The sequence below is a fragment of the Ambystoma mexicanum genome, chromosome 14 (assembly GCF_040938575.1).
Source record: "Ambystoma mexicanum isolate Mex_15411 chromosome 14, UKY_AmexF1_1, whole genome shotgun sequence".
Classification (NCBI taxonomy): domain Eukaryota; kingdom Metazoa; phylum Chordata; class Amphibia; order Caudata; family Ambystomatidae; genus Ambystoma; species Ambystoma mexicanum.
Genome location: NC_090940.1, coordinates 384,940,765 through 384,965,124, shown reverse-complemented (window position 1 = coordinate 384,965,124; position 24,360 = coordinate 384,940,765). Strand labels below are relative to the sequence as shown.

General features: G+C 45.4%; 1 protein-coding gene across 1 annotated transcript in view; it reads right to left on the bottom strand.

The window, feature by feature from the left end:
* Window positions 1–24,360, bottom strand: part of INO80 (INO80 complex ATPase subunit) — a 1,945,052-nt gene that overhangs the window by 685,402 nt on the left and 1,235,290 nt on the right. The window contains exon 25 of the mRNA XM_069637507.1: window positions 16,432–16,572. Within this exon, the coding sequence (XP_069493608.1) occupies window positions 16,432–16,572 (141 nt within the window). The remainder of the gene's footprint in view (window positions 1–16,431; window positions 16,573–24,360) is intronic.

The following is a 24,360-nucleotide window of genomic DNA, read 5'->3' as shown; positions in this document are numbered from 1 at the left end:
TGCCGCAGGTCTGGTGGAAATTGTGGCAGCTTGCACAACCAGCCAGAAGGGTGTGTATCGAGGAAAGAAGGCTCTCCTCTTGCCGGCCTATACTTCCCCGTAAAATTGGCTTTTACAGGGGTGGGGGGGGGGGGGTATTAGTGCAAGACTGTTGCCATAAGGGGGCTAAGGGGTCTGCAATAGCTGGGTTAAATGGCATATTATGCTCAACTGTGGGACCCTCATCCAGGATGTCTGTGAGCTCGTACCTGTGAAGGTGTGTGGCAGAAAACTTTAAACCAAGAGTGTCTACAACTCTGTCAACCAAAGCCCTGAATTTTGTATAAGCATGCATGCAGGGCTGGTTTTGTTGCGGATGTATCTAGGCGACTAGTGTCTTGCAAACCATGAGCTAGTGCTAACAAATCAGCCTGATTGTCGATAATCGACACAGTCGGCTCCCGTATAAACAAGAGTCAACATCCCCTTGGTCATCAGCACTGAAAATTGATTGCATGGAGTCTTAGAACTCCGACCTTGACATCGGTATGAAGGAACTATCGCCGACAGTTGGTGCAAGGGTTTTACTGCCGATGGAATGGCTTTCGGAGTCAATGGGACTTTCAGCGCCAATGGTTCCATCGACGTCGAGCGAAGCTCTGACGACGGATGTACACCTTGGACATCAGCCTTCTGGCGATTTTCGCGCTTTGGTCAGCGTGGAGCACGAAGGTGTTTGACGCTGATGGAGTCGACGGATTGGCTAGCTTCGGGTCGGAAGCATCAAGCACTGCTTTTGCTGCCAAAGCTTGCTGATTGGGGTGGGAACACACCTACAGCAGCTTGTTGCTTAAACATTTCCAACATGGGTGTTTTAAAACTTTCCTACTCTTCCAGAGTGCTCGGCCCCTCCTATGGGCTTACTTCGTTCCTACGACGAACTGGACTTGCGTCGATGATGGTGGCGCTGCTTCTTTCACAAGGAAGACCATGAGGAATGGCTCCTGCAATGGGACCGGTTCTTAGTCTTTTTCCAGTGTCTTTCCTTCCCCTTGTTGGAGGTGGGACCCTCAGTCTCGGCCTCGGAAGACCAGACGAGAGACTGTGCTGGAGATTTTGCAGACGGTCGGCCAAAGCCAGTTTCCCAGGTCTCTCACGTAGGGATTTTGGCTGAATTTTTTAGCACAACGCATAGGCCTCTGTGTCGTGATTCACACCTAGGCACCACAGAGAAACATTGTGCGGGACGGCTATGGACATTTTGGCCTCACAGTCGCAGCATCGCTTGAAGCGTGAAACCCAGTGAGATGACATAGCGTCAAGGTTTTCTTAGGAAAACAGACAAAGTTAGTACAAAAATGTTGAGAAACCTCAGTCGTGTTTCTGATGCAGCGTTCAAGTGCACAGAAAAAATTAACATGGGGCGTAGTGATGTTTTATATATACATGACACCTGACGTCACTTCCGGAGCCTACGATTGAACACTGAGCAAGACAGATTTACGGTTGAGTCGAGGTCCAGTACATCCCTGTTGTAAAGTTTCCGAGCAGCAGAGCTGGATGATGGATATCTAGCAAGATGAGGAATCTGTGGGTTAAGAGACCCATCAAATAAAATGCCCTATTTTTTGCTAGTGTAGTTCTTGTACTATGACTCACATACCATACAGGTCAGGTGTACACAAAACTACAGTACATAGATGTAAAGCACATTTTTAATGCAATATTAGATCCAATGTAATGTTCATGCACTAAATCAATACCAATAGTGTAGCATTGGTTAAATAAGGTCATTTGTCCGTCTACCCCCTCAACCCAGCCCCAGCTTCCAGAATCAAGTCGCAATGATGGTTTGCACAATCTTGACCTTTCAAAGATAGAGTATGCTCAATACTGTGTTGGTGGGCTGCTAGTTTATGGTTCTATGTTTTAAACCAACATACTTCAAAAGAAACACTCAATAAAGCTACACTCAATCCACACAGAAAATTGAAAGTATGATAATTGTGAATTGTATTTCCAATGTTTTGGGATATTTCTGAAACAGAAAGGAGAAAAGACTTGCCAGTAATGTTCTTTCTATGGGTTCTTGTCCCGCAGATCATCACCCTCCCATCCAGACCCGCTATGAAAGTGTCTGCAGTTTTTAATGACTAACATTCTCTTAGGAGAGGATATGAGCAATTTCTTAGTAGGCTTGTCATTCCTTGATAATTGTGCTGTTCTCTACAGCTTCTAATGCTCACTTAAAAAAAAAAAAAAAAAAAAAAAACTGTTTTGGTCATCATTTTTTAGCATGAGTCTTGGCTGTTTACAGCCAAATCTCCAGATTCTTCCTCTGCAGTGACTGAGCTTGGGAGAAAAAAGGGTGGGGTACTGAGGTACGGGGGTGATGTGACGTAGTATACGTATGGCGACCGACAGCACATTCTTAGTCGACGAGCACCATGTTGAGTCAAGATGGATCGACGGGCGAGTCGAGACGCACTGTGCCCCCTGTCAAAATGTTTTCCGAGCAGCTGACGCTGGAAGGGTTATATATCTCATGAGAAATATGTGGGAGAATAATCCATAGAAAGAACATTACCGGTAAATCATTTCTCCTTCAATGGATTTCTCCCAGAAATACATCAGACTCCCAAAGCAGTACCCAGCTCGGAGGTGGGAAGAAAGCCCCAACAACACGGAGCTCAGCAGAATCGCCCTTCCAAAGCGGGCCTCAGTGCCAGATGACACATTCAGGCAGTAATGCTTGGTTAAGGGGTGCAGTGACGACCACGTTGCCACCCGGCAGATGCTTCTCACCAGAACTCTACAAACAGTTCTGAATTCCACTCTCCTCGCTACATAAAAACGATAGGCCCTCTTAGGGTCTCACCTGTGCAACCTCACCTCATCCTTCGAAGCGTGAGGCATCTAGAAAACAGGCAGGTCTTTGCACTGGTAGACATGAAACACTGAAACGACCTTGGGCAAGAAACCTGGCCGCCATTAAGTAAGGAACAAGTTAAGATCCCAGTCAGGAACCACAAATGGAATGGGCAGAAACCTATTTACAAGGCTTTTCAGGAGATGGTCCATAACAGTGATCGTAAAGAAAGACCCTTGATCAGGAGACCTCTTGGAAACAGACAAAACCGCCAAGTAACCCTTGACTTTTGTAATCTGCAGGCCTGATGAGACCAGCGATAGAAGGAACACCATCACTGAAATGGTCGGGTAAGAGATAGGATCAATCTTGTATTCCCTGCACCATGCCTCAAACCTTATCCACCTGCACGCGTACAGCGATCTTGTGATTGGTCTGCTTGCAGCCAGCAGCACCACAATCACCTCTTCAGAGAGATCCTGTTGGGGAGAATTTCAGTTTCTGTGCTATTTCCCTTTAACCTGAGAGGCCCCACCCCGCCACCCAGCACTTTTGCTGGACTCTGGAATTTTTTTGATTTTAAACTCCTGAGTGAGTGGACCTTTTTGCAACTCGTTCATTTTCTCTGACTGGGATTTGTATTCTCTACTTTTTTATGGAGTTTGGTAACCGCCATATGGAAATACAGGTATCTGCTTTTTGCTTAGTGTCACCCAGCAACCTCTGTGTAGTGTCACTGGGGAGTCGCTTGGACTCCTCAATGTTTAAATACATTTTCTTGTGAGAACTACAGTTCCCAAGAATAATAAGATAACTTATCTTATAAACTGTGAAAAAATCAGAGGGTGTTTCAAAAGCTAATCCCTGGGGATCCCGAGCTCAGGTGGCAATGGAGGGCCATCGCTTTTGGATCCCGACCCTCGGGGCAGACAAGTGAGGGAGGATCACCTGGGTAGAGGGTCCTTTGGCATTGGGGAGGGGGGGGGACACCCAATGGTGAGACATGGTATACCCCTTTTCCTAACCACCATCAAACACCTATCCCTACCGATTTTCTGGGACACTACAACTCCCATGATCCTTACCCTCTCTATGGTACTGAGCAGAAGAAGAGGAATAAGGCTATGAAGATTACCCCGAGCATTTTGCAATGGCACTGTCCCATTAATGCGGCCAGGCAGGGTCAGACACTCTGTTTCAATCACACACACCTGCCATACATTAGCTATCCGTGTGAGGATAAAAGGTGGTGCACACAGGTACATTTTGAGCGAGGCTGGGTACGAAAGGAACAGCTCTTCCTGAGCTGCTGCAAACCAGGCTGAGGAGATCGGATGGCCAAGGGCTGTTCGAATGCTGAGAGGAGCAAAAAAAGAAAGCCAGGCGATTGAATCGTATTTCCAAGAGGCCATAAGGGTTCGCAAATTGAGGCTAAGTATATGGAAAGAGCCTTCCTTTGAAGTATTGCAAGGTTGCCTATTCCCCTCCCGGGTGAATGACGGAGTTGAGGTGGAGCAGAGGAGACGTTGGTAAAGACCTTGATAGTCGCATTCAACCAGTGAGTTAGCGAATGAAACAAAAGAACAAGTTACTTCTTACCTTGTAACGTTCTTTCGATGGGATGTTCCTCCAACATATTCCTTATCTTAGATATCTCTTTCCAGCTTTGCTGGCCTCGGAAATCTTTTCTCTAGAGGGCGCTGAGCGTTGACGTCCGCCGAGTCGATGTCCCTTGACAGCCGCCGTATCTACGTCGACGTCGTCCTGCCTATAAAGGCCGCGCGCACCGTCTGTTGTTCAGTTCCGTTTTGTAGCCCACAATAATTCTTTCTGGACTAGACTAATCACCCTGAAGGAGCGTAAGCTGCAACAACAAGGGAAGTAGTACTGCGGGAATGGATGGGAGGGTCGATACGGAATACGTCGGAGGAACATCCCATCGAAAGAACGTTACAAGGTAAGAAGTAACTTGTTCTTCGAAGGGATTGTGTCCTCCGATGTATTCCTTATTTTAGATAGGCTCCTATAGCAGTATTCTGTTATTGGAGGTGGTCAAGGGATAGACAATTGTTGCATTTATCGTGCTCGTCCTTCCAAGGGTATCTGGCCCTTTCCATAGCGAAAAGGCAATAAAGTTGAGGACCAGACCTAGGGAGCAAAGAGGGGGAAGAGGAGAGACATAACTGAAAGAATATGGCCACCCCGACACCACTCGCCCTACTGTGTAGGCCAGCCAGAGGGCCCGGCCAAGTGGACGGATCCACCGCCGAATCTTAGGCATCGAAAGTCCACTGCGGTCGTCGGCGTAGTACAGGAAGCACTGTCGAAAGGACTTTGAGGGGATAATCGACAAAGTCGATGAACAAGGTAATAACTAACAATGTCTCTTATGAAAGAGCTCTGCAAAGGCCGACCAGTTATCTGGGCGGAAAAAAACAATCTGAGGTACCTAGGCGCATGAGGGATTTTGGGTACACTGCACGTCACGATAAGGATAGTGTTACAGACACGCATATGCCGACATCCCCTTTCGAGCCTCGAAAGACAAGATGCAACACTCTGCGGTTACCACTGGATGTCGGACCATATGCACAGCATGTTATTCTAAGCAGATTAACAAGCATCAGAACAGACAATTTATTTAACTAGACTGACTTGGACTTGTTATCTTTTGTTTAATGGTAGAGACTACTCCTAGTTAGGAATTATCTTAACCCTTTGACCTTACAAAATAAAGGTTTTGAAAATGTGCATCTTTTTGTGTCTGTGTCTACTGTTGATACCATGCCTTCCTCACAAAACCTTTTTCTTTTGTGGGTCCAACACACACCACCCTATGTGGGGTACTGGGGGGGGGGGGTCACATTGTAACTCCTCCTCCCACTCTTTATGTAACTTTTTGTTACAACTGTCTAACTTAAATGGCTGGTTGCAGTGGTTACTTTTTAATACCCTTTGTGCAGGTTAGTAGCATACCGATTTCTCAGCTGCAGTACAGCACCCATGGGTGACCATTTTCTCAAAATGGCCAGTCTTCTTTTTTCGCCATTTTACGATTGTCACTTCCTTCTGGGTTTTTCTTCTATCCTTTAGGGTAGATTTGAGTCCTTTGAGTCCAGTGTGTCTGGGAAGGCAGGCAGGAAGTGAGGGAGGAACCCGAAACTTCACTGGCCTTTGTCTGTAGGTATGCCTGGCTAAAACCAGTTCTAACTGGGCAGCTGGCTGTCCCCCAGGTGATTGACAGCTCTGAGTGTGAATGAATGGTACCCGGCATAAAAGGCAAGGATTTTGGGACCACACAGAGTCAACCACTGGAACGAGGAATCGGAAGAAGATGAGCAGAGACACCAGCAGCACCTTCCAGGACTGCAGAAGCACCAGGGAAGCCCTGCAGTTGGGCGAACCCCATTTTCAAATCGACTGGGAAGACCCAACAAGGACGACTTCCTCCCTTAGGCTGGTGGGACCAACTCGCCAAAAGACCTTCATTTTGGGCCATCTCCTGACGTCCAGCGACTTTCCCGAGCTGCCATTATCGAGTGCATCATCTTCCAAAGATCGAATCCGGCTGAAAGTTGGCAGCCATCCATGTGGACCCCCAGATGATGATCTGTCGAAACACAGATCAGGTTCTCCAAGAGCTATAACCATAGCTGCATCGCCTCCCTGCAAAGGGGAAGGGACCGTACATCACCTTGCTTGTTCAGGCAGTGCTTGGCCAATGTATTGTCTGTCATGATTAGGATGTGCTTCCTTGTGAGAGAATGCACAAAACCCTTCAGGGCCAACCCGATTGCTCGCAGCTCCAGCCTATTGATATGCCACTTGCTCTCCATTGGGAGCCAAAGACCGCTCACCTGCAGATCGTCGCAGTGAGCACCCAAACCTTTCAGGGATGAATCCACGACCATCCGGGCCTGGGCCACGTAGGCCAGAAAGGTTCCCCCGCCATCATGTTGTTGCTGCTCGCCCACCAAATGAGATTGTCGGCCACCAACCTCGAGAACCTTAAAACATTATTAGGAAGAATTCTCCGTTTAGGCTGAATTTCCTAACCTAGTGAGTCCCCCAGCAGCTTTGCTGGATTTTCTGGGGTTTATCTTTTTCTCCTGCCAAGAGTGAGACTCTTTTACCCTCACTCTTGGACATGACCTGAGAGAGCTTTCTGTGACTTGCTATGTGCTTATGGGCTAGGGGGTAATTTTCCCCATAGGCCATCATTGGTTTTTGAATGTGTGTTACACAGCACCCTCAGTGCAGTAGCACAGGGGTGTCCTAGAGACCCCCAAACATAGACTCCACACCCTGGGACTGACTACTGTCTCCCTGGGTCTGTAAAGTTACCATTGACTTTACTAGTCTTAACTTAGGAACTTAACCAGTACAAACCATCTTACTGTGGAAGTACTGGTAGGGGCAATTAGATTGCCCCTGGGTCTGTTGTCGAGGGGGTACTGTCCCGACCCCCTCGCCGAGTTCTGGCTGGTGGCAGTGGATACCACGGAAATATTCCACCGGAATATTTCCCAATGGGATTTCCCATTGTTTTTGATGCACCACTTTTTGGTGCAATGTTAAAGATACCGCCGGTTTATTTAATTAATATAAATTCACCGGTTGGGATCTTTTGCCGGAACTCGCCGCCAAAATGGCGTCTAGGTTCACTTCAGTAACCCTGAACCCGAGTCGAGCCTTTGTTCCACTTTTGGCGGGCTTCTGCACAGAAGCCCTCCAAAGTGGTGCCATTCTGTCTGGGTACCACAGGGGGTGTGGGAGGGGGTTTAGGCACCCTGGACTGAGTTGCCTTGCCAACTCATGTCGCACTCTAGTGTGATTGGCCCAAGTGGTGAGCCACCCCGCTCACCACTTAGCATGTTTGAGTGACAGCTAGGCTGTATGAATGGGGGTTTGCTGCATAAAAGCAGGGTTTTTGGGACTGGTTCTTCAGAATTCGCCACAGGACCTAAGAAGCCGAAGAGGGAGAAGCCGAGCCGACCTGCCAAGACGACACCACCGGTGAAGCCCTGCAGAATCGTCTCACCACTTTTCCCGACGACAGAGGAGATCTCCCGCCGGAGAGTCTTCTTCCCTTAACTGGTGGGGACAACCAGTTGCTGCCTTCTTTTCGCCGTCCCGAAGCATCTCGTGGCCGCCTTGCCTGTGCCAAGCACCCCGGCAACCGGGATACCACTTTTTACCTCAACCGCGAAAGAGGGGTAAAAATCCTTTGTGACCGGAGAACTCCACGGCTGGCCTCATCCCTGGTAGAGCAACGACCTGCAGCTTTCCTCCACGTCGAGATCACCTCTTCCTCGGGACGACGCCGCGACTTGCAACCACTACCAGGAACGACTACCACCGCTGGAGGAATCTTTCCACTTTTAAAGGTACTGTGTTCTGCCCGGCCTCCCTTGCCACCGATTGTACGGGGTAGATTTAGCCCTCGGCTCTCGAACCTGGGTAGGTCTGGGACACCCTAACTAAACTTTTCAGAACCGTAGTAAAACCTTTTTTACCCACCTGCAAAGACTTGTGACATTGTGTGATCTTGGGCACATTTTTCGCCTGGCCCCCTCTAAAGTGGGCCCCGAACTAATTCTCCTTGTTCCACCCTTGACTGCCTTTGCTAACCTTATGTGAAAAGTGTTTTACCTTACTGCTCTCTTTATTTCTACCTTTTCCCTCCCTTTTGGTAATACTTGTTGGAGTACCATCTAACGTTAAGCGCTCACCTCTGGTTGGAAATAAGTGGTGTTAACTTAGAATTGTCCAACAAACGATTAGGGATGTACATATGAGTAATAGTAACTGTGTTTGACTTTCTTACCTTTTCTGATGTGCTAGTGTAATTTATGAGTGTACCTTTAATAAATAAGTTTATACTTTTACACCTAGCTCTGGTCAGTGTTTGCTTGTACTATTGTGCCTCTGTACCTATTATGTATCCTCTGTATACTGCCTAACTCTTCTTGAGGGAAGTCTGGCTGCTCAGCCACGGCTACCACAGTGAATCTGTGCGGTGCAGACTGCTACCAAGTGGGTTTACTGCCAACACCTGTAGTCTTAAATCTTTTGCAGTGGTCCCAGAGGGAACTGCACAGGTTTCTGCCTCACAAACATCCTTCATTGTTCCGAAAATACTGGGACCATTGACGCCCTCAGTAGCAAATGCAGGGATCGCATTCCCAACCTGGCCTCTGCCACTAAAAAAATGCAGGAGGCCATGAGGCCTAAGAGGCCGGAAGAAGGAGACCACTGGCAAGTTGTTTCAACAGCTCAACCACTTGCCTTACACTGGTGACTCTCCTCGGAGGGTTGGGGAGGAGGGCTTCCCCTCTCGAGGGTCCAAGACCGCTCTGATGAACTGAAGCACTGCATTGGTGTTGTGTGTGACTTCTGAAGGTTTAGGAAGAAGTCCAGCCTGTGCAGAAGCGAATAAGTGTCTTTTTGAGGTGAGACAAAACCTGCTGCGATGACTTACCCTGGATCAGCCAGTCATCCAGGTATGGGAGCACATGAACGCCGGATCTCCTGAGATAAGCCGCACCTACTGCCATCAGCTTGGGGAAGACCCTGGGTGCAGAAGTCAACCCAAAGGGGAGCACCTTGAATTGGTATTGCTGGTCCCCTATGAGGAATCTCAGGTATCTCCTGTGCCTCTGGTGGATGGGCACGTAGAAATATGCATCATGCAGATCCAATGACACCAACCAATCCTGCAAATGCAGAGTCTGGAGAATCTCTCGCAGAATCACCATTTTGAACTTGTCCTTCCTCAGGAACTTGTTCAAAGCCCTGATGTCCAATATAGGATGCAGGCAGTCCTCCCCCTTTCTTGGGTATTAGGAAATATCAGGAATATCACCCCGATCCTCTCTGCTAGAAAGGCACCTCTTCCATGGCACCCTTCAACAACAGGGCTTGCAGTTCCTCTTGGAGCTCCTGTTCCGGCTGTTGGGTGAGTGGGGTGTGTCTGGAAGTTTTTTCAAAAAGGCAAGACAAACCCCAATTGGATGAGCTGCAATGTCCACGCATCTGAGGTTATCTCCTGCCATTGAGGCAAGTGCTCACCAATCATACGTCCAACTAGGGAAACATGGGGGGGGGGCGGAGACTCAAGGGGCTTTGTGGCCAGTGGCAGCCCCGTCGCTGCTGCTGTCGTCTGTTGACCCCTAGAGGCCCATGATGAATCCCAGGACATCGTCACAGCTTCCGAGGGGGGAACCCCTTCCCATGAGGCCAGGGTGGTGAGGCTGCTACCCGATGGTCCCCCTATCTGGGGGTGGATCTCATGGGAGAGGAAACCACCTTTGGGCCCAGTGACGACCACATCGGGAGAACGTGGTATTCCCACCAATCACATGACCCTAGACCCCCTTCCCACAGTTACCTCACCTTTCCTTTACCTTTTTCCTGTTCAATCCAACCCTCGTACTTTTCTAAAGCAGTCCAGGTAGAGTACTGAGATGAGGAAGATCCTTAGTGAGTTACCACATCAACACTCACTTAGTACTGAGACGAGGAGGAACTGCAGAGCAATACCAAACAACCATGCGACAATTGATTGGAAGAAACCAGATAAACACTGAAGACTGACTTTACACAGCGTCAAGACCTCCCTGGAGGACCCGCAAGAGTTCTATGAGCCTGGCGTCCAGGCATGTGCTGACCAGGATGCAGCGAACAGAGAGAGAGAGTTTGAGGCCTGTCCAGGACGTGACACCACACGGCCTGCAGGCGGACTAAGACTTAAGGCGCCCCAGAGACCCACAAAGAGTGAGGCGCTGTCATGGAGGAAAGAAGACTGCAGAGCCGCCACAGAGAGGGAAGCTTCAAGAAATTACCAGAGACCAGCGAACGGGTCCAGCTACCTCAAGGGAGCCGACACTCGCGCAGACCATACCACAAGGTACGTGGGTAGCAGAGAAGGTGCTGAAGGTTCAAGGAGGTGGTGGCATGAATCAGAAGGCTGGGAAAGGACGGTCTGGGACCCTACTGCAGTGGAAGAAAAGCAAAAAAGTACATGAACTTGTACTAAGGCTTGGCAGGAGAGTGAGCCAAGCACACAGAAAGGAAAACTAAGGCTGAAATTGCAAGTCTGGGACTTGCATCCCATAAAAGAGTACTGGAAGTCCAAAGAGAACTGAAGTTCATAAAGTACCTGGCAGGTTAGTGAACAACGTCTGTATGGGCCACCACAGAATGGGGAGTGCATCCAGGCTACTCTATTTCGTTGCAGTACCTGGTGAGAGGGAGCCAGGTCTGCCTCCAGGGTCAGGGACCAACCATAACCTGGGGAGTGCATGCAGGTTGCTCTTCTTCTAAAACTAAGGACGTGTCTGTGTCAGGATGTCACCTTCCCCTGGATTCGTAAACGGGATGGCAAAATTCCTCTTTAGCCAACAGGTCCTTTTGTGTCTTTACTGGACTCAAAGTTCTTATTTAACCAAAAAGTTCTGTTCAAACAAAATGTTCTATAATAGTCTTTCCATAAAAGTTCCTGTAACTTTGCAGATTACCTGAAATACTCCCCAACCAGCAATCTCTATACAATTTTCAGCTGCCTGGTGTACAGGCCTGCAAAGACTTCTCTTTAGGCTTTTGCAATCACCTGATGTACTCTTCTGCCAGGAATCTTTGTACAATTTCAAGTGCCTGGTATACTCGCCTGCCAGGACTTCTTATGTATTTCACAGTTCCTCAATATAACTTCAGCTGCCTGGGGTATTCATCTGCCAGGACTTCTATGTTTTTCACAGATCTTTGATATACCACAATAGCATATATCATGTGGTGCTTGGTATATCTGTGGTAATATTTGCTCAAACTTCTCCACACATTGGCATCTCGTACATCTGTACTAGATTGGGGCTTGCCTTTATACTTTGTCTTGTCTGCATTCAAACATTCTTCTTATTGGGTGTTGAATTTGCGATACATATCCTAAATAAGGAACTCATAAAATACAGCAATCCATTAGAAGTATTTGATGTGCTTAGCCATGAATGCCCATGGAGAACTGAGCCTATATGTGTGTGTCTGGCCACACAGTCTGCTGGGTCGAAACCTGATTGCAAAGCACTTTGCACAGCCTCTTTACCATCCTCAATAATGGAGGGAAAACCATCCTTCATTCCACCTAGTAAGAGGTAGCCAGTAGCCGATTGTACTACATTCCACAAGCAAAGTCTATTTGACTAGAGCACAGGTCGTGTTGAAGGTCCGCAAGCCCAGACACCCTACTCACAGTGTCACGTTTGTATTCTCACTCTCCAGGAAAGGGAGGGAGGGGAACGTGGATTACTCAAATCCCACTGCATAGGCTGGCACTAATAGATTCAGGGGTGTGGTGAACTAACAATCCCCAGATCAGAAAGGGCCAGTGTAAACTCCTTCACTAATTCCTCGTTCACAGGAGGAACAGAGTTCTGCCACAATATCCTGACAGGATTTGCAATTGCAGCGCTGTGTTGCAAAAGGGTTTCCTTAGTTGGACCCTGGTCCACAAAGTCTATTAATATAAAACTGTGTCACAATTCCCGTGGGAGCAAACAGAGCCAAAGATTCCACCATCTTCGCAAAAGCCTTCCGGAAACCAGCATTTGGAAGTACATATAATGTGGCTAGCATGACGTCAAGTTCAAAGGGCAATCCACTGGCATCTTAGGGATCCAAGGTCAAAGCAGACAAAGACATCCTCAGGGTCACTCTCCCCAGTAGAACCTCCCCATCTGCTGCCAATGGCTCCAGGCTGAAAGGAACTGGATAATCTTCCTCATCAAATATCTACCGTATTAAGGGGGAGAACTGGGTTCTGAAAACCAGAACATACCCTAATACAAAGTCTGCTTCAATTGGTACTGAGACTATGGCTTTGGGGAGAAGGGGTGATATCATTGTTACCATTTCCGTTTATGGAGCCGTTGGATCGATGCTGAGGAATAGTGCAAAGTAGCCTCTTTCAATGATGGGGTAGGGTCCATGGCATTCGACACGTTCACTGTCCAAAGAGGTCCCTCTACCAGAGAGCCCTGCTAACACCTCTGTCACTGAGGTAGAGACCCAACGTGTCAGAGCATTTGCAAAGAACTTGCAGGGAACAGTACCTGCTTTTGGCCTTTTGGTGTTGTCACTTTGGAGGCATCACACTCCTCATCCAAATGGGAAAACTGATGCTCCTTCCTTAAGCAGAAAGAAGTAGTATGAGGAGATGCACTACAGGAGTGAAATTTCTTTGGTGCTTCAGCTTCTTTTTCTCTTTCCTCAGTCCCCTGTCTGTCTCAGGGGAAAGAGTAACCACCCTGTTCTAAGACAAAGACTCTGGAGGCCATTTGCAGATGTACCATGGCTCAGAATCTTACCATGACCCAGGGCCTTAGAGGGAGCACAAGTATCACCCTTATGAAATGTAGTAAATAACTTTGCATCAGATTCCAGAAGATACTTAAGTGCATCAAATGCTGGGGACTGCAGTCCTCCATGTTATGGTCAGCCCCATGCAATTAACTTATACAAGGTTGATGTCTGACATCTACATCTTGCTCCCACAACCTTTGCCAGGCTTCAAGACAGAAAGAACCTTTGCGTTACTGTGCAAGGTGCAGAAAAAATTCTGTAAGGAAGATGTTGTTTCAAACCGTGTGCTGAACATGCAGAAAAAATAAACGGAGGTCCTGGGGAGTTTATACCAATGGCATCACTTTTGGAGGCATGGAATTTGATGGCACAGACCGAAGCAGGCAGAGCTGCACTGCATCCCCTAATGGCTGAAAGGTTTCCGAAGATCAGCTGCTACTGGGAATATATTTAAGATGAGCAATCTATGGGAGGAAGCAATCCATTAGAACACATCTATAACCAGGAAGAACCCAAAAAGTAACATTGGTACACCAAGAAATACACCTCATTTCTGAACTGCCTCCACACCACAAAGCCTATACCTTGCAACACTAGAACCCCCAATGAACCCAAACTACTCACTTGAAGGGAAGAGGAGAGTGTTGAACGAGGAAATGAGGGAGACGGAAAGATCCAGGGAGAGGAGTAGAAGGGCATGATAGTCCAGGTAAGAGCCCATAGTGATTGGAAGGCGCTAACCAACATTTGTCTCCGAAAGGTGTAATTTAGATTGTTCCCAGAGGAAGTCTTGCTAGTAGGTGCGCAATCCCACAGGATAAACGAAAATGTAGACAAGGCACAAGTGGCATTTGCCGATTTCAAGGCCATGGTACTGGCACTAAATACTTTCCGCGCCCAAGCATCCACCAGTTTATCATCCGTGTCTGTAGGAATGGTAGGGTAAGCAGATTGTTTTGTGGACGTGGCTGCCTGGATCGCCAAACCTTCCAGAGTCGGGTGCTTGGTTAAATAATCTGGGTCACCGTTGGATGGCCTATATTTTTGGGGAAAGTTCTTATTAACAGCGAAAAAGAATTTGTTGTAATCCTTTCATGTAAAGCAATATGAAAGTGCAAAATGGGATCCCTCTGTGGACCTCGGTCTAATAGGTCAGTTAAGTCATCTTGTTGAAAAGGAGGAGCATGTCTACTCCATCCCAAATATTCCACTCTCTTGCTCATTGTCTGTATGAGCTATAAGCGTGATCTGCAGGATCTGGCTTCAACAAATTCCAGCTCAGGAGATGTATCTACCCCACTGGCTGATTGTATTTTTTCATACAGGTCCTTAAACCTAGATTCCTCTGAAATAAATTCATCTGGCACATTTGGAGTGCCATATTGAAGGCCAAAAGATGTTTGATCATCGTCAGATGGTTCATGTTCTTCATAAATTGAAGAGAGATTTGAAGAAATCTTTTTGTGGCAGAGGTTTATAAGATGTCTCTTGTGTTGCCTTCAATGGCTCAGAAAAAGTCTTCGGAGTAGGCTTCAAAGCCAATGGCGTCGAAGTCTTCAACTTAGGCGTCAATGGCTTCGATATGGGTGTCGAAGGTTGCAATGTCTAGGGCGCAGATGAAACCGATCTTGTTTTCGTCCAAGTTGTTGTCAACAAAGCCATTAAAGGGATGCCCTCTCGACTTGTCGAGGTCCTCGACACTTTGAGGCACTTTGAGGCCTTGAAGACTCTCGATGATCGTCAGGCTTGTGTCCCGGACTTGAGGGTGCAAAGGGTTTTTCCTTAGACTTCCTTTTGTCATCTTTTTGCAGAGCGACCGCAACATGATCTTTCTTCCTTTCTTTCTTTCTTTCTTTCTTTCTTTCTTTCTTTCTTTCTTTCTTTCTTTCTTTCTTTCTTTCTTTCAAGGGAGTAGCGGCTTCTCCCTGGAAGATTTTCATAATTTCCCTCCAAAACTCTTCCTATTTAGCTGGGTAGTCGGATTTCGTTGGATATGTGATTCTCTCGGGTGACGGAGACATAGGACGTCTTTTCTTCGATTTCTTGAAGCAAGATTAAGAATGACGTGAACGGCTCCTCGATTGAGATTTCTTTGATCTATTTCAATGAGGAGAATCTCTCGACTTATCAGAAGCATGTTTCTTTGGAACAGAAGGGGACACCAATTTACCTCTACACTCTCTCAGAGTCTTGTCAGTGATCGCCTGAGAGTATTTACACTCCTTCGTACAATGTTCCGTGACGAGGCCCCACAGGCAAAGGCAGTGGGGGTCGTTGATGGACATCTACGGCCAACAATCCTGACATTTCTTAAAACCTGTCTTGGTCGGCGATGGAGTCGATGGTGAAGACATGCCGTTTTATCTTAAAGAACAGAAGTGCACCGTCATTTCTCTCGAAGCGTAAGCTGTGTCGGAAAAACGGAACGGAAGCCAATGGGTGCTGCACTTGCAACACATAACACTAGTAATTTCATCCATTTACATCATACCGCTTGAACTCCATACATGTAACAGAATTACAGTTTACTCACATTTCCAAAGAGCCATAAGGAGAACAGGGACTATAATTCCATTTTGTGATATAAAGCCACCATAACAAATAAGTTTGATACATTTATTTTGTGGGCACATTTAATGAACATCTCACATTTGCTGGCTGAGATATCGTATTTGCCAAAAGATGGGCTGTTAGGAGAGAGATGGGCAACACTTTTCTGTGTTTGTATTATTGGTTTAAGATTCTAGATCGGTTTAATAAGGAGGAGGTTATATGCAACAAGACTAAATAATACTAAAAATTCAGATACTAGTGGTGACATTTCTATACTTTTATTTTGGAAATGGTTATGGATGTACAACACGTAATGCAATAATACACACTGTTGTGTGCCATGCACTAATTCCAGTCTATGAGACCTTCCACTATGAACACTTCCACTGTATATGTTCTCATTCCATATGACAAGTATCTCATGTAAGTATTCAGGTTTACAGGAAAAGTGGATTGATCTATTACATTTACACAGAGCACTGCATGAATAGTGCTCACAGTAAACTGATCATTGTGCAAATAAAATATTTTCTAAAATGTTGAGTCAGTGTGGCTTTTATGGATTACAATCAGCAAATGAACAATTTTGCATCACTTGGCTGGAAACTGACTTGTATACATTCAAATCAAAACCCCAAATAACAAATATTATTCTCTAGTTCTAGTAGACTTACCAGTGGTGTGGCACGGAATACAAAGGAAGGTAGCTCAGTGACTTGAGAGTAGCACATCATGGGGCATGAAGAACTTCTTCTGTGTATTGCATGGTCCAAACGGCCAGAAATTGGTTTACAAAAGCTACCAAACACCAGATCCTATAAAAAAAAATTATACGTTTAATAGAAAAAAGTATTTTACAACGTAAACTTTCCAAAAAGAGATACGTATAAGGCATGAAAGTTAAGTGACATGAACGACTCTAGAAGAAGAGCTACTAAATTTGATGTAAAAGGATCAGGACCCAAATGGAAGAGATGAAGAAATGTAGGACAAACTGAATGAGCGAATATTGTAACTTTTCCAGAAAGTAGCAATTGTAAAAATGTTGTCTCTCGATCATAGGCATTCGTGACTCCCAATGTGTATAACAGACTCAAGGAAAAAGGTTGATTTTTGTAACTCTGTCACTTTGAAAGTTTGTAATATTCGTCTGTCTCTCGTCATACTTGTTCACATCTCATGAATTTTACCATTTATCATTCGGCCCAAGGAGTCATTGTACACTCAACCAAGGTTTACAAGTATTTGAGAGGCAGAGGGGGGGGTTGACAAACGCAGAGGGTAAAGTGGCAATTCAAAGCAGATTAAAAAATGTGCAGGCCAGAATGATAACAGACCTAAAATCTAGTGGGTGGAAGTTTATGAATTAATCTTAACCATTGGCATTGCTCTGGATCGACCTGTCACACCATTAATTTCTTAGCTCATATGAGCCATTGCAGAAGGGAAGCAGCATATTCCAATTAGTCTTGGTCCTGCCACAATTGTGAGCAGTTGTACTAGTAGGCAATTTCATCTCCCTCATCAGTGAGGTCCAGCTTGATTTGGGTATGCCAACAGGTCGGTGTTAGGAAAAGTGCAGATGTGCCTTGGACAGGGCTGGTGGCAGCTTATCTTTTCATATGTGTTTTACCCTTTCCTACCGGGTAAACCGTGTTTACCACTGTTAGGGAGAATTCTCATCTTATGGCTAATTTCCCTTACCTATAGAGTCCCCCAGCAGCTTTGCTGGATTTGAAGGGTTTGTTATTTACTCCTGCTAAGAGTGAGACTCTTTTTCCCACTCTTAGGCATTTTTTTTATATGTGTTCTAGGCTATTGTTGTGTTTAATGTCTATGGGGTTTTTCTCACCCTCACAGGAACCATCTTTTTACACGTGTTACACAGCACCCTCAGTGCAGTGACACAGGGGTGTCATAGTGACCCCCAAACATAGACTCCATACCCTGGGACTGACTACTATCTCCCAGGGCATGTAAAGTCCCCATTGAGTTTACTAGTCCATTTTTATGAACTAAACCAGTACAACCCATCTTACTATGGAGGTACTGGGAAGGGTTAATAGTTTTTCCCTGGTATTCATTTTTGAGAGGGTACTGTACAGTCCCTCCCTCAAAAGTTTCTGGCTGGTGGCAGTGATTACTACCGAGAGATAGGGAAGATGGTCATCCCTTAAGTAATGCCTTCATTATGTGGTGTGCTGAGTTTGCTTTGACTCGTAATTTTTTCCAGTTTAAAGGAGCATATTTTGAACAAGTTGAGGGCACAGCCATGGGTGCTGCCATGGGACCGAATCTTGCCAATATATATGTAGAATATTTTGAAAAAATGTTTATTTATCCGGTTACCAACCCATACGGAAAACCTCTATTAAAATGGCTTCGGTACATAGATGACATTTATATACTATGGGAAGTTACAGTTGTAGAGGCAGAACTTTTTGTTGAATGGTTGAATGTACAAAACCCTTTCTTAAAATGTACTTAAGAGATCAATGCACAGGAGATTAATTTCCTCGATATCACCATATTCCACCATGAAGGCCATCTTAAAGTTAAACCCTATAACAAAAGAACTGACAAAAATGCTCTCCTTCACTTCTCCAGCCACCATGCTAATCATATCAAGGCCAACTTGCCATTTGGGCAATTGTTTAGCAGTTTGCAGCAGGACTATAAAGAAAGCGCAGCTCTTCTGTCTAGAAAACTATATAGTAAAGGTTATCCAGCTAAGTTGGTAAAGAGGTCTTCCAAAAGAGCTTTTAATAATAATCGAGAGGCATTATTAGAGAAAAGACAAAGAGACGACAAAGGGAATCGGATTGTATTTGTCAATACTTTTTTCAAACTTGTCATATAAAATCAAAGGCATCATTAATAAGGCATGGAGAAAATGTTATAATGATAAATTGACTCCTCCCCCATTGGTGGCGTTTAAGAAAAGCCAAAACATCAGAGAGATGCTCATCAGGAATGATATATCTATCAAACAACCATCAGAACCCAGGCAAACCACACTGTGGGGCCTCCCACCTGTTAAGGGGCATTTCCCCTGTGGAAAATGTGTTGTGTGCCACGACGAAAGAAACCAAACAGATTATGTTGAATCCAAATACTAAGTGGGTTCTGAATGAAATGACTAATTGCAACACTGAGAATGTTGTTTATTTAATCACGTGTCCTTGCGGATTACAGTATGTAGGTAAAACCAACAGGAAATGTCGCACCCGCATGATAGAACATCACAGTTGCATAAAAAATCAAGTACTGTTAGCACCTATGGTTAAACATTTTGTGCAAATGAAACATTCTCACGAGGATTTTAGATGGGTGATCTTAAAGAATATCTGTGGCAAAAATAAATCAGAAACAGATGGTAAGCTTATCCTATTCGAACAAAAAATGATTTATAGGTGCCAAAGTCATATCATTTGCCTTAATGAAGAAATCGATTGGCAACATACACAGAGATAAGGGGACACTTGATAGATGTACAATCCTGTGGTGATATAGTCAAATCTGATATGTCACTAATGAGAAATATGAAGACATGCAATGGTCTAATGTATATGAACAGAAATGGTGTCTTGTAAAACAATATTGGTCTGAAACCTGAAAATATTATGTGACGGGTCTGACATGGTTTAGGAATTGAAAATGCATTGTTTTGCAACTCATCAGATGTTGTTTTGGTGGCTCTAATTGTCTACAAAAATCATACCTAGAACATGGTTTAATAATGGCTCCTGGTTGTGTTATATTCACATGTCTTTTTAATCTGCTAGACGGCCCTGGGTATGTGGGTAATGAGTTTCACCAACATGGAATCCAGTGCCAATTACATTATTTGTTACAATTCTGTATGCCGTGGTGTGTGTATGCTAGTTGATACATACTTGTTTATGTCCTCGCCTCTGGCATGGCGGTCGTGCTTAGTCGTAGCCAGTGAGGGTCCAATATATGGCGTGTAGGGTTCACATCATTTTTGTGCCTCCATAATTTATATGCTCAAGTGTTTTCCTTTAGGTGGTAATTTTTTCCCTATTTAGCGCAGTTACTATCCATATTTCATTTAATTTGGTAATAACTAGATTAGTGGTTATGCGATATCACTTCAGCTTAGAGACATTGTAGACACGCCGGGCTCCTTGCTGTAATGGAGCGAAATCCGCTTTCTACTTCTATGAAACAAAAGGTGTTAGTCCTTTGTTTTTGTCGCAGCTAATGTGCACGATAATATAACTCTCATGCATAGCGCGAGTAGAGTGCCGGCAGTCGAACCGTCGTACTAACTGGAATTGAGTTCTGGAAAACCGGAGCTATATCGGGTGGAAGTTCCGTTCGCATACAAGTTAATAGCTGCTTACATTAAGTATATCGCATTGTAGACGGCACAGCACGTTATGAAAACACACGTGTCATTTCAGCACGAGCATTCATTTGGTTTCTTAAATAGCGGCTTACATTAAGTATACCACATTGTAGACGGCACAGTACGTTATGAAAACACACGTGGTATTTTTTAGCACATGTATTGATTTGGTTTCCTCTGTTGTAGGTTGTATACTTTGATAACTTACCAGCGATGAGGAAAGTGTAAACAACACTGTTTATATCAGCGTTTGTGCAGGAGTACTGGCGTTGCAGAGGAGGTATTTTTTGTACTTTTGAATTAGTGATATTGCCATGGTGAAGGGTGCAGCTTCAACAGCACAGTAGTGGTGATATATGGTTGGTGTAATCATATTGAATTATATTCTTGTTAGCACGTTAGCAAAGCACAATAGGGTGTTTGTGGTAACATGATGTTGGGACTGATTGAGGGAGTAGTGGTTGTGTTTCACACACCACTGTTTGTTTTATGTTCCTTTACAGCAGTGATCAGGTTCCTGGTTACTAAACAACCACCAAGAAAATATTTACAGACTTGATTAAAGGGGTCTGAGGTTACTCGGGTGCACTTTGGCACACCTACACTACATAAATCCTACTTATGAGGTATGTAGCGGCTATCTTGTTTATATAATTTGGAATCTCACCAGTACATTGTATAAAATTCAATGTGACTGGAGTTTAGTTAGTAGTGTGGAGCTATCTCTGACTTACATACTTGGATGATGTTGATGTGTAGTGATACCCCCTCGTTTTTTGTCTTTGTGTAATTAATGATTATAGGAGTACGATTTGAAGAGTATTTGTGTGGCCTTGGATTACATGGTGGAGAATAAGAATAAAAGAGTTCTTCCCCTGAAGAAGGTTCATGCATTGAGCGCAATGAGGAACTGAAACATGTCGGGACTGTTTAACCTGAGCTAATAACACTCAGTGATTGGAAGTGTTAAAACCATTATATAAATTTTATATGTTGATGTACTGTATTGTTATGTTATAGAAATGTATGTGTGTGAAACTAGTAATTTGTATTATATATGTATCCACCTTGTGTTGTTGGGTCTGTTTTAAGAAAATTCTGCTTTTAGAGTTGGTTTTATAAAGAAAAATTGGGTAATGATAAACCTTATTAAAATAAACTGTTTTTTGATACTGTGAAAAAAACAACTAGGTACTAAGTCTATTTTTTCAAGACTATTGGTGCAAAGAGGGTATTTCCGCATCATACCATATGTATAGATCAGTATGTAGTGGAGGAATGTATTTTCTGTCTCCTTTATATGATAAAAAAAAAAAATGTAAAAAAAGTGATTACTACCGTAAATATTCGACTGCGAATATTTCCCTATGGGATTTTCCCATTGTTCGAGGCTACAACATTTTCTGACAGCCTCTAACATACTGCCGGTGTATTTTAATATTAACTTTACTCCGGTAGGTTTTATTTGCCAGAACTTTAATATAACTTCTTTCTCGTGTCTTTCTCTAAACTCCTAACCCAGGTCGGGGATCCTTTGTTTTTCCTTTTGGCGAGCTTCTGCCAAGAAGCCCTCCTTTCGGCACCACTGAATCTGAGGTGGGTCCATTGTGTGGGAGGGGGAGTAGGACCCCTGGACAGGGTTGCCTCAGCAACCCATGTCGTACTCTGTCCTGATGGGCTGGAGGGTCTCCCGCCAAGATCACCACTCCACTGTGTGAGTGACAGCTAGGCTGTATGAATGGGAATCTTTTTGCATAAAAGCAGGATCCTGAGGACTGGAAGAGCAAGACGTCGCCACTGGAACTAAGAAGCCGAAGAGGAGAGAAGCCAAAGACATCTGCAACGACTGAACCACCGGTGAAGCCCTGCTGCAGCGTCTCACCACTTTTCTCCACACGACGAGAGAAGATCTTCATCTGCAAGAGCCTTTTTTCCCTTGAGCTGGTGGGGCTAAGCAGTTTGCCAATTGCCTTCCTGGACCTGCCTTGGTGGAATCGCCAGTACCCTGTACTCAGAGACCGGATAGCCAGGCACCCGCACACCCGGACCGCGATTTAAAGGAGCGTACCTTTTATTCGTCGGGCAGCACCGCGGCTGGTTTCATCCCTGGGTAGTGCAGTAACTCGAACCTTCCTCCACGACGAGAGTCCCTCTTCCTCTGCTGGATCACCCGAACTGCAGGAACTACCAGGAACAACCGCCACCGCAGGAGCCACTTCTTCATATTAAGGTACATTGTTCCGTCAGGCCGTCCTTTTCGCGTGGTAGTGCTAACGGTGTATTAAATCCTTTACCTACCAGTTGGGTTGGCCGCCCCTATCTTCTAAACATTGTCTTTCACCTTCTGCATCCACCTTTTCGAATCGTTAACCAAAGACTTGACTGCAGCTACAAAAACATTTTACTCCTGGGCCCTTTGCCCTGTACCACTGACTCCGGCACAGGCCTGTTGACTCTGGCTAAATTTGTTAAAACTGCCTTCTCTAGATTGCTTCTCAACTAGAACTGTGTTGGTGCACCTACTTCTTATAACCACCTTTTCCTTCCCACTTTTAAAACTTGTGAAGTGCCATTTTGCTCGGTTTTCATTTAAGTATTCTCTATGCTAAAGTACGGCCTTGCCTTACATTTCTTCACAAATTTCTGGGAAATGTTGCTAGGGTGTGTAAGAAGATATTTCTGTATAACTTGTGCTTTCCCTCCCTTGTGAGAAATTGCTAGAATCCAATTTGTGTTTGGTTTTCACTGTCGTTTTGCTCAGTTTTCACTCTTGCTCAAACTTGTCTACAATTTAACTAGGGAGTTGTGTATACTTTTCTTGACTGATTTTAACTTGCTTTATTAACTGTAATTAATGTGTTGAACTAGAAGTGTGTAAAATAAATATATATATTCTTTTTAATACAAAGCGTTGGTCAGTGTTTCCTTGTGCCATGGTACTGTAGCCCTATTGTGTAAACCCGGAATACTGCTCATCTCCCTCTTGAGATAAGCCTGACTGCTTAGCCACAGCTACCATCTAAATCTTTGTGGTACAGACTGACACCAAAGGGGATTTATTGCTCATACCTGTAGTCTTAATCTTCTGTAGTGCTCCCTAAGGGAACTGCACAGGATTCTGCCTAACAACCACGTTTGGCACAAATAGGTGGCCTGGCTCCAAAATGACCATGCCACGAGGTTCTTTGTCCTGTCCTTTGGCCTTCATGCCCCTTCACCTTCCCCAGGTCGAGCCGACCCGGGTCAGTCCTTATTTGGGCATGCATTCTCCCACGAAACGCCAAGCTTTCGCAGGCTTTTGCATGCCTTGTGTGTGTGCTTCCAGGATGTGGGTTGGACTGTCTGGTTCCAATACACATCCTGGATGCCAGAGAGTCTGGTGTGCTGTGAATGCCTAGGACCACCGTGGTCCACGATTGGTCCACGTATGGTGTGCCTGTATGTGAGCAGATCTCCCATTGGCGCAAAGGAGATTCTGGATAAGAGAAGGCTCCAAACACCCATACCATGTCGATCTCTGGAGTTCTCACTGAACGAAGGATAGGATCCAAGTATCCTGAAACTAAGAAGCCGAGTCAAGGAACCGCTGGTGACTCGCTGGAAGGTTTGGCACCCTGAGGCCGCTGTCGTCCCGCTAGACCCCTCTGCATCTGATCAAACTAGAAGGTCTGCGAAGACACTTCGGTCCTTTGCTCTGATACAACCGCCGTTTCGAGGAGACCCTTGAAACTTGGTACATCGCAAGCTCTGTGTTCATGGCACTCTCCCACCTTTACTCCCACTTGGCGTTGCCAAGTCTGGAGTAAAGAGAGCGCCCGACCCGAAGTACACACGGTTACCGTGTCGCCCAGCCATGGTGACGACCTTTGCAGGTGCCCTGAAGTCTGCTACAGTGAAACTGGCCTGATCCACCCACAAGGAGCGCAGAAATCGCCACTGTCCTGTTTGGGAATCAACGCTGTAACTTTGTTGCTGAAAGCCGCAGAACTGCAGCATTTGAAAATGCAAATGAATTGGACTTGACTGCCAAAGTTTGGTCCGGATTGCGCCAGGGGTCGGTGAGTACTTACCAGTGGCCCCTAGCACCTCCACCTGTTTTTATGCATGAGTGACCCCTGAGGGTCCCTATCCTTTCCATAGATAGCCCGAGCTATCAACCATTCCCAACTCCTGGAACCGGTTCTGCCCCTTTGGGTAGACCCTCTACGAATAGTGGGAACTTATTCTGCAT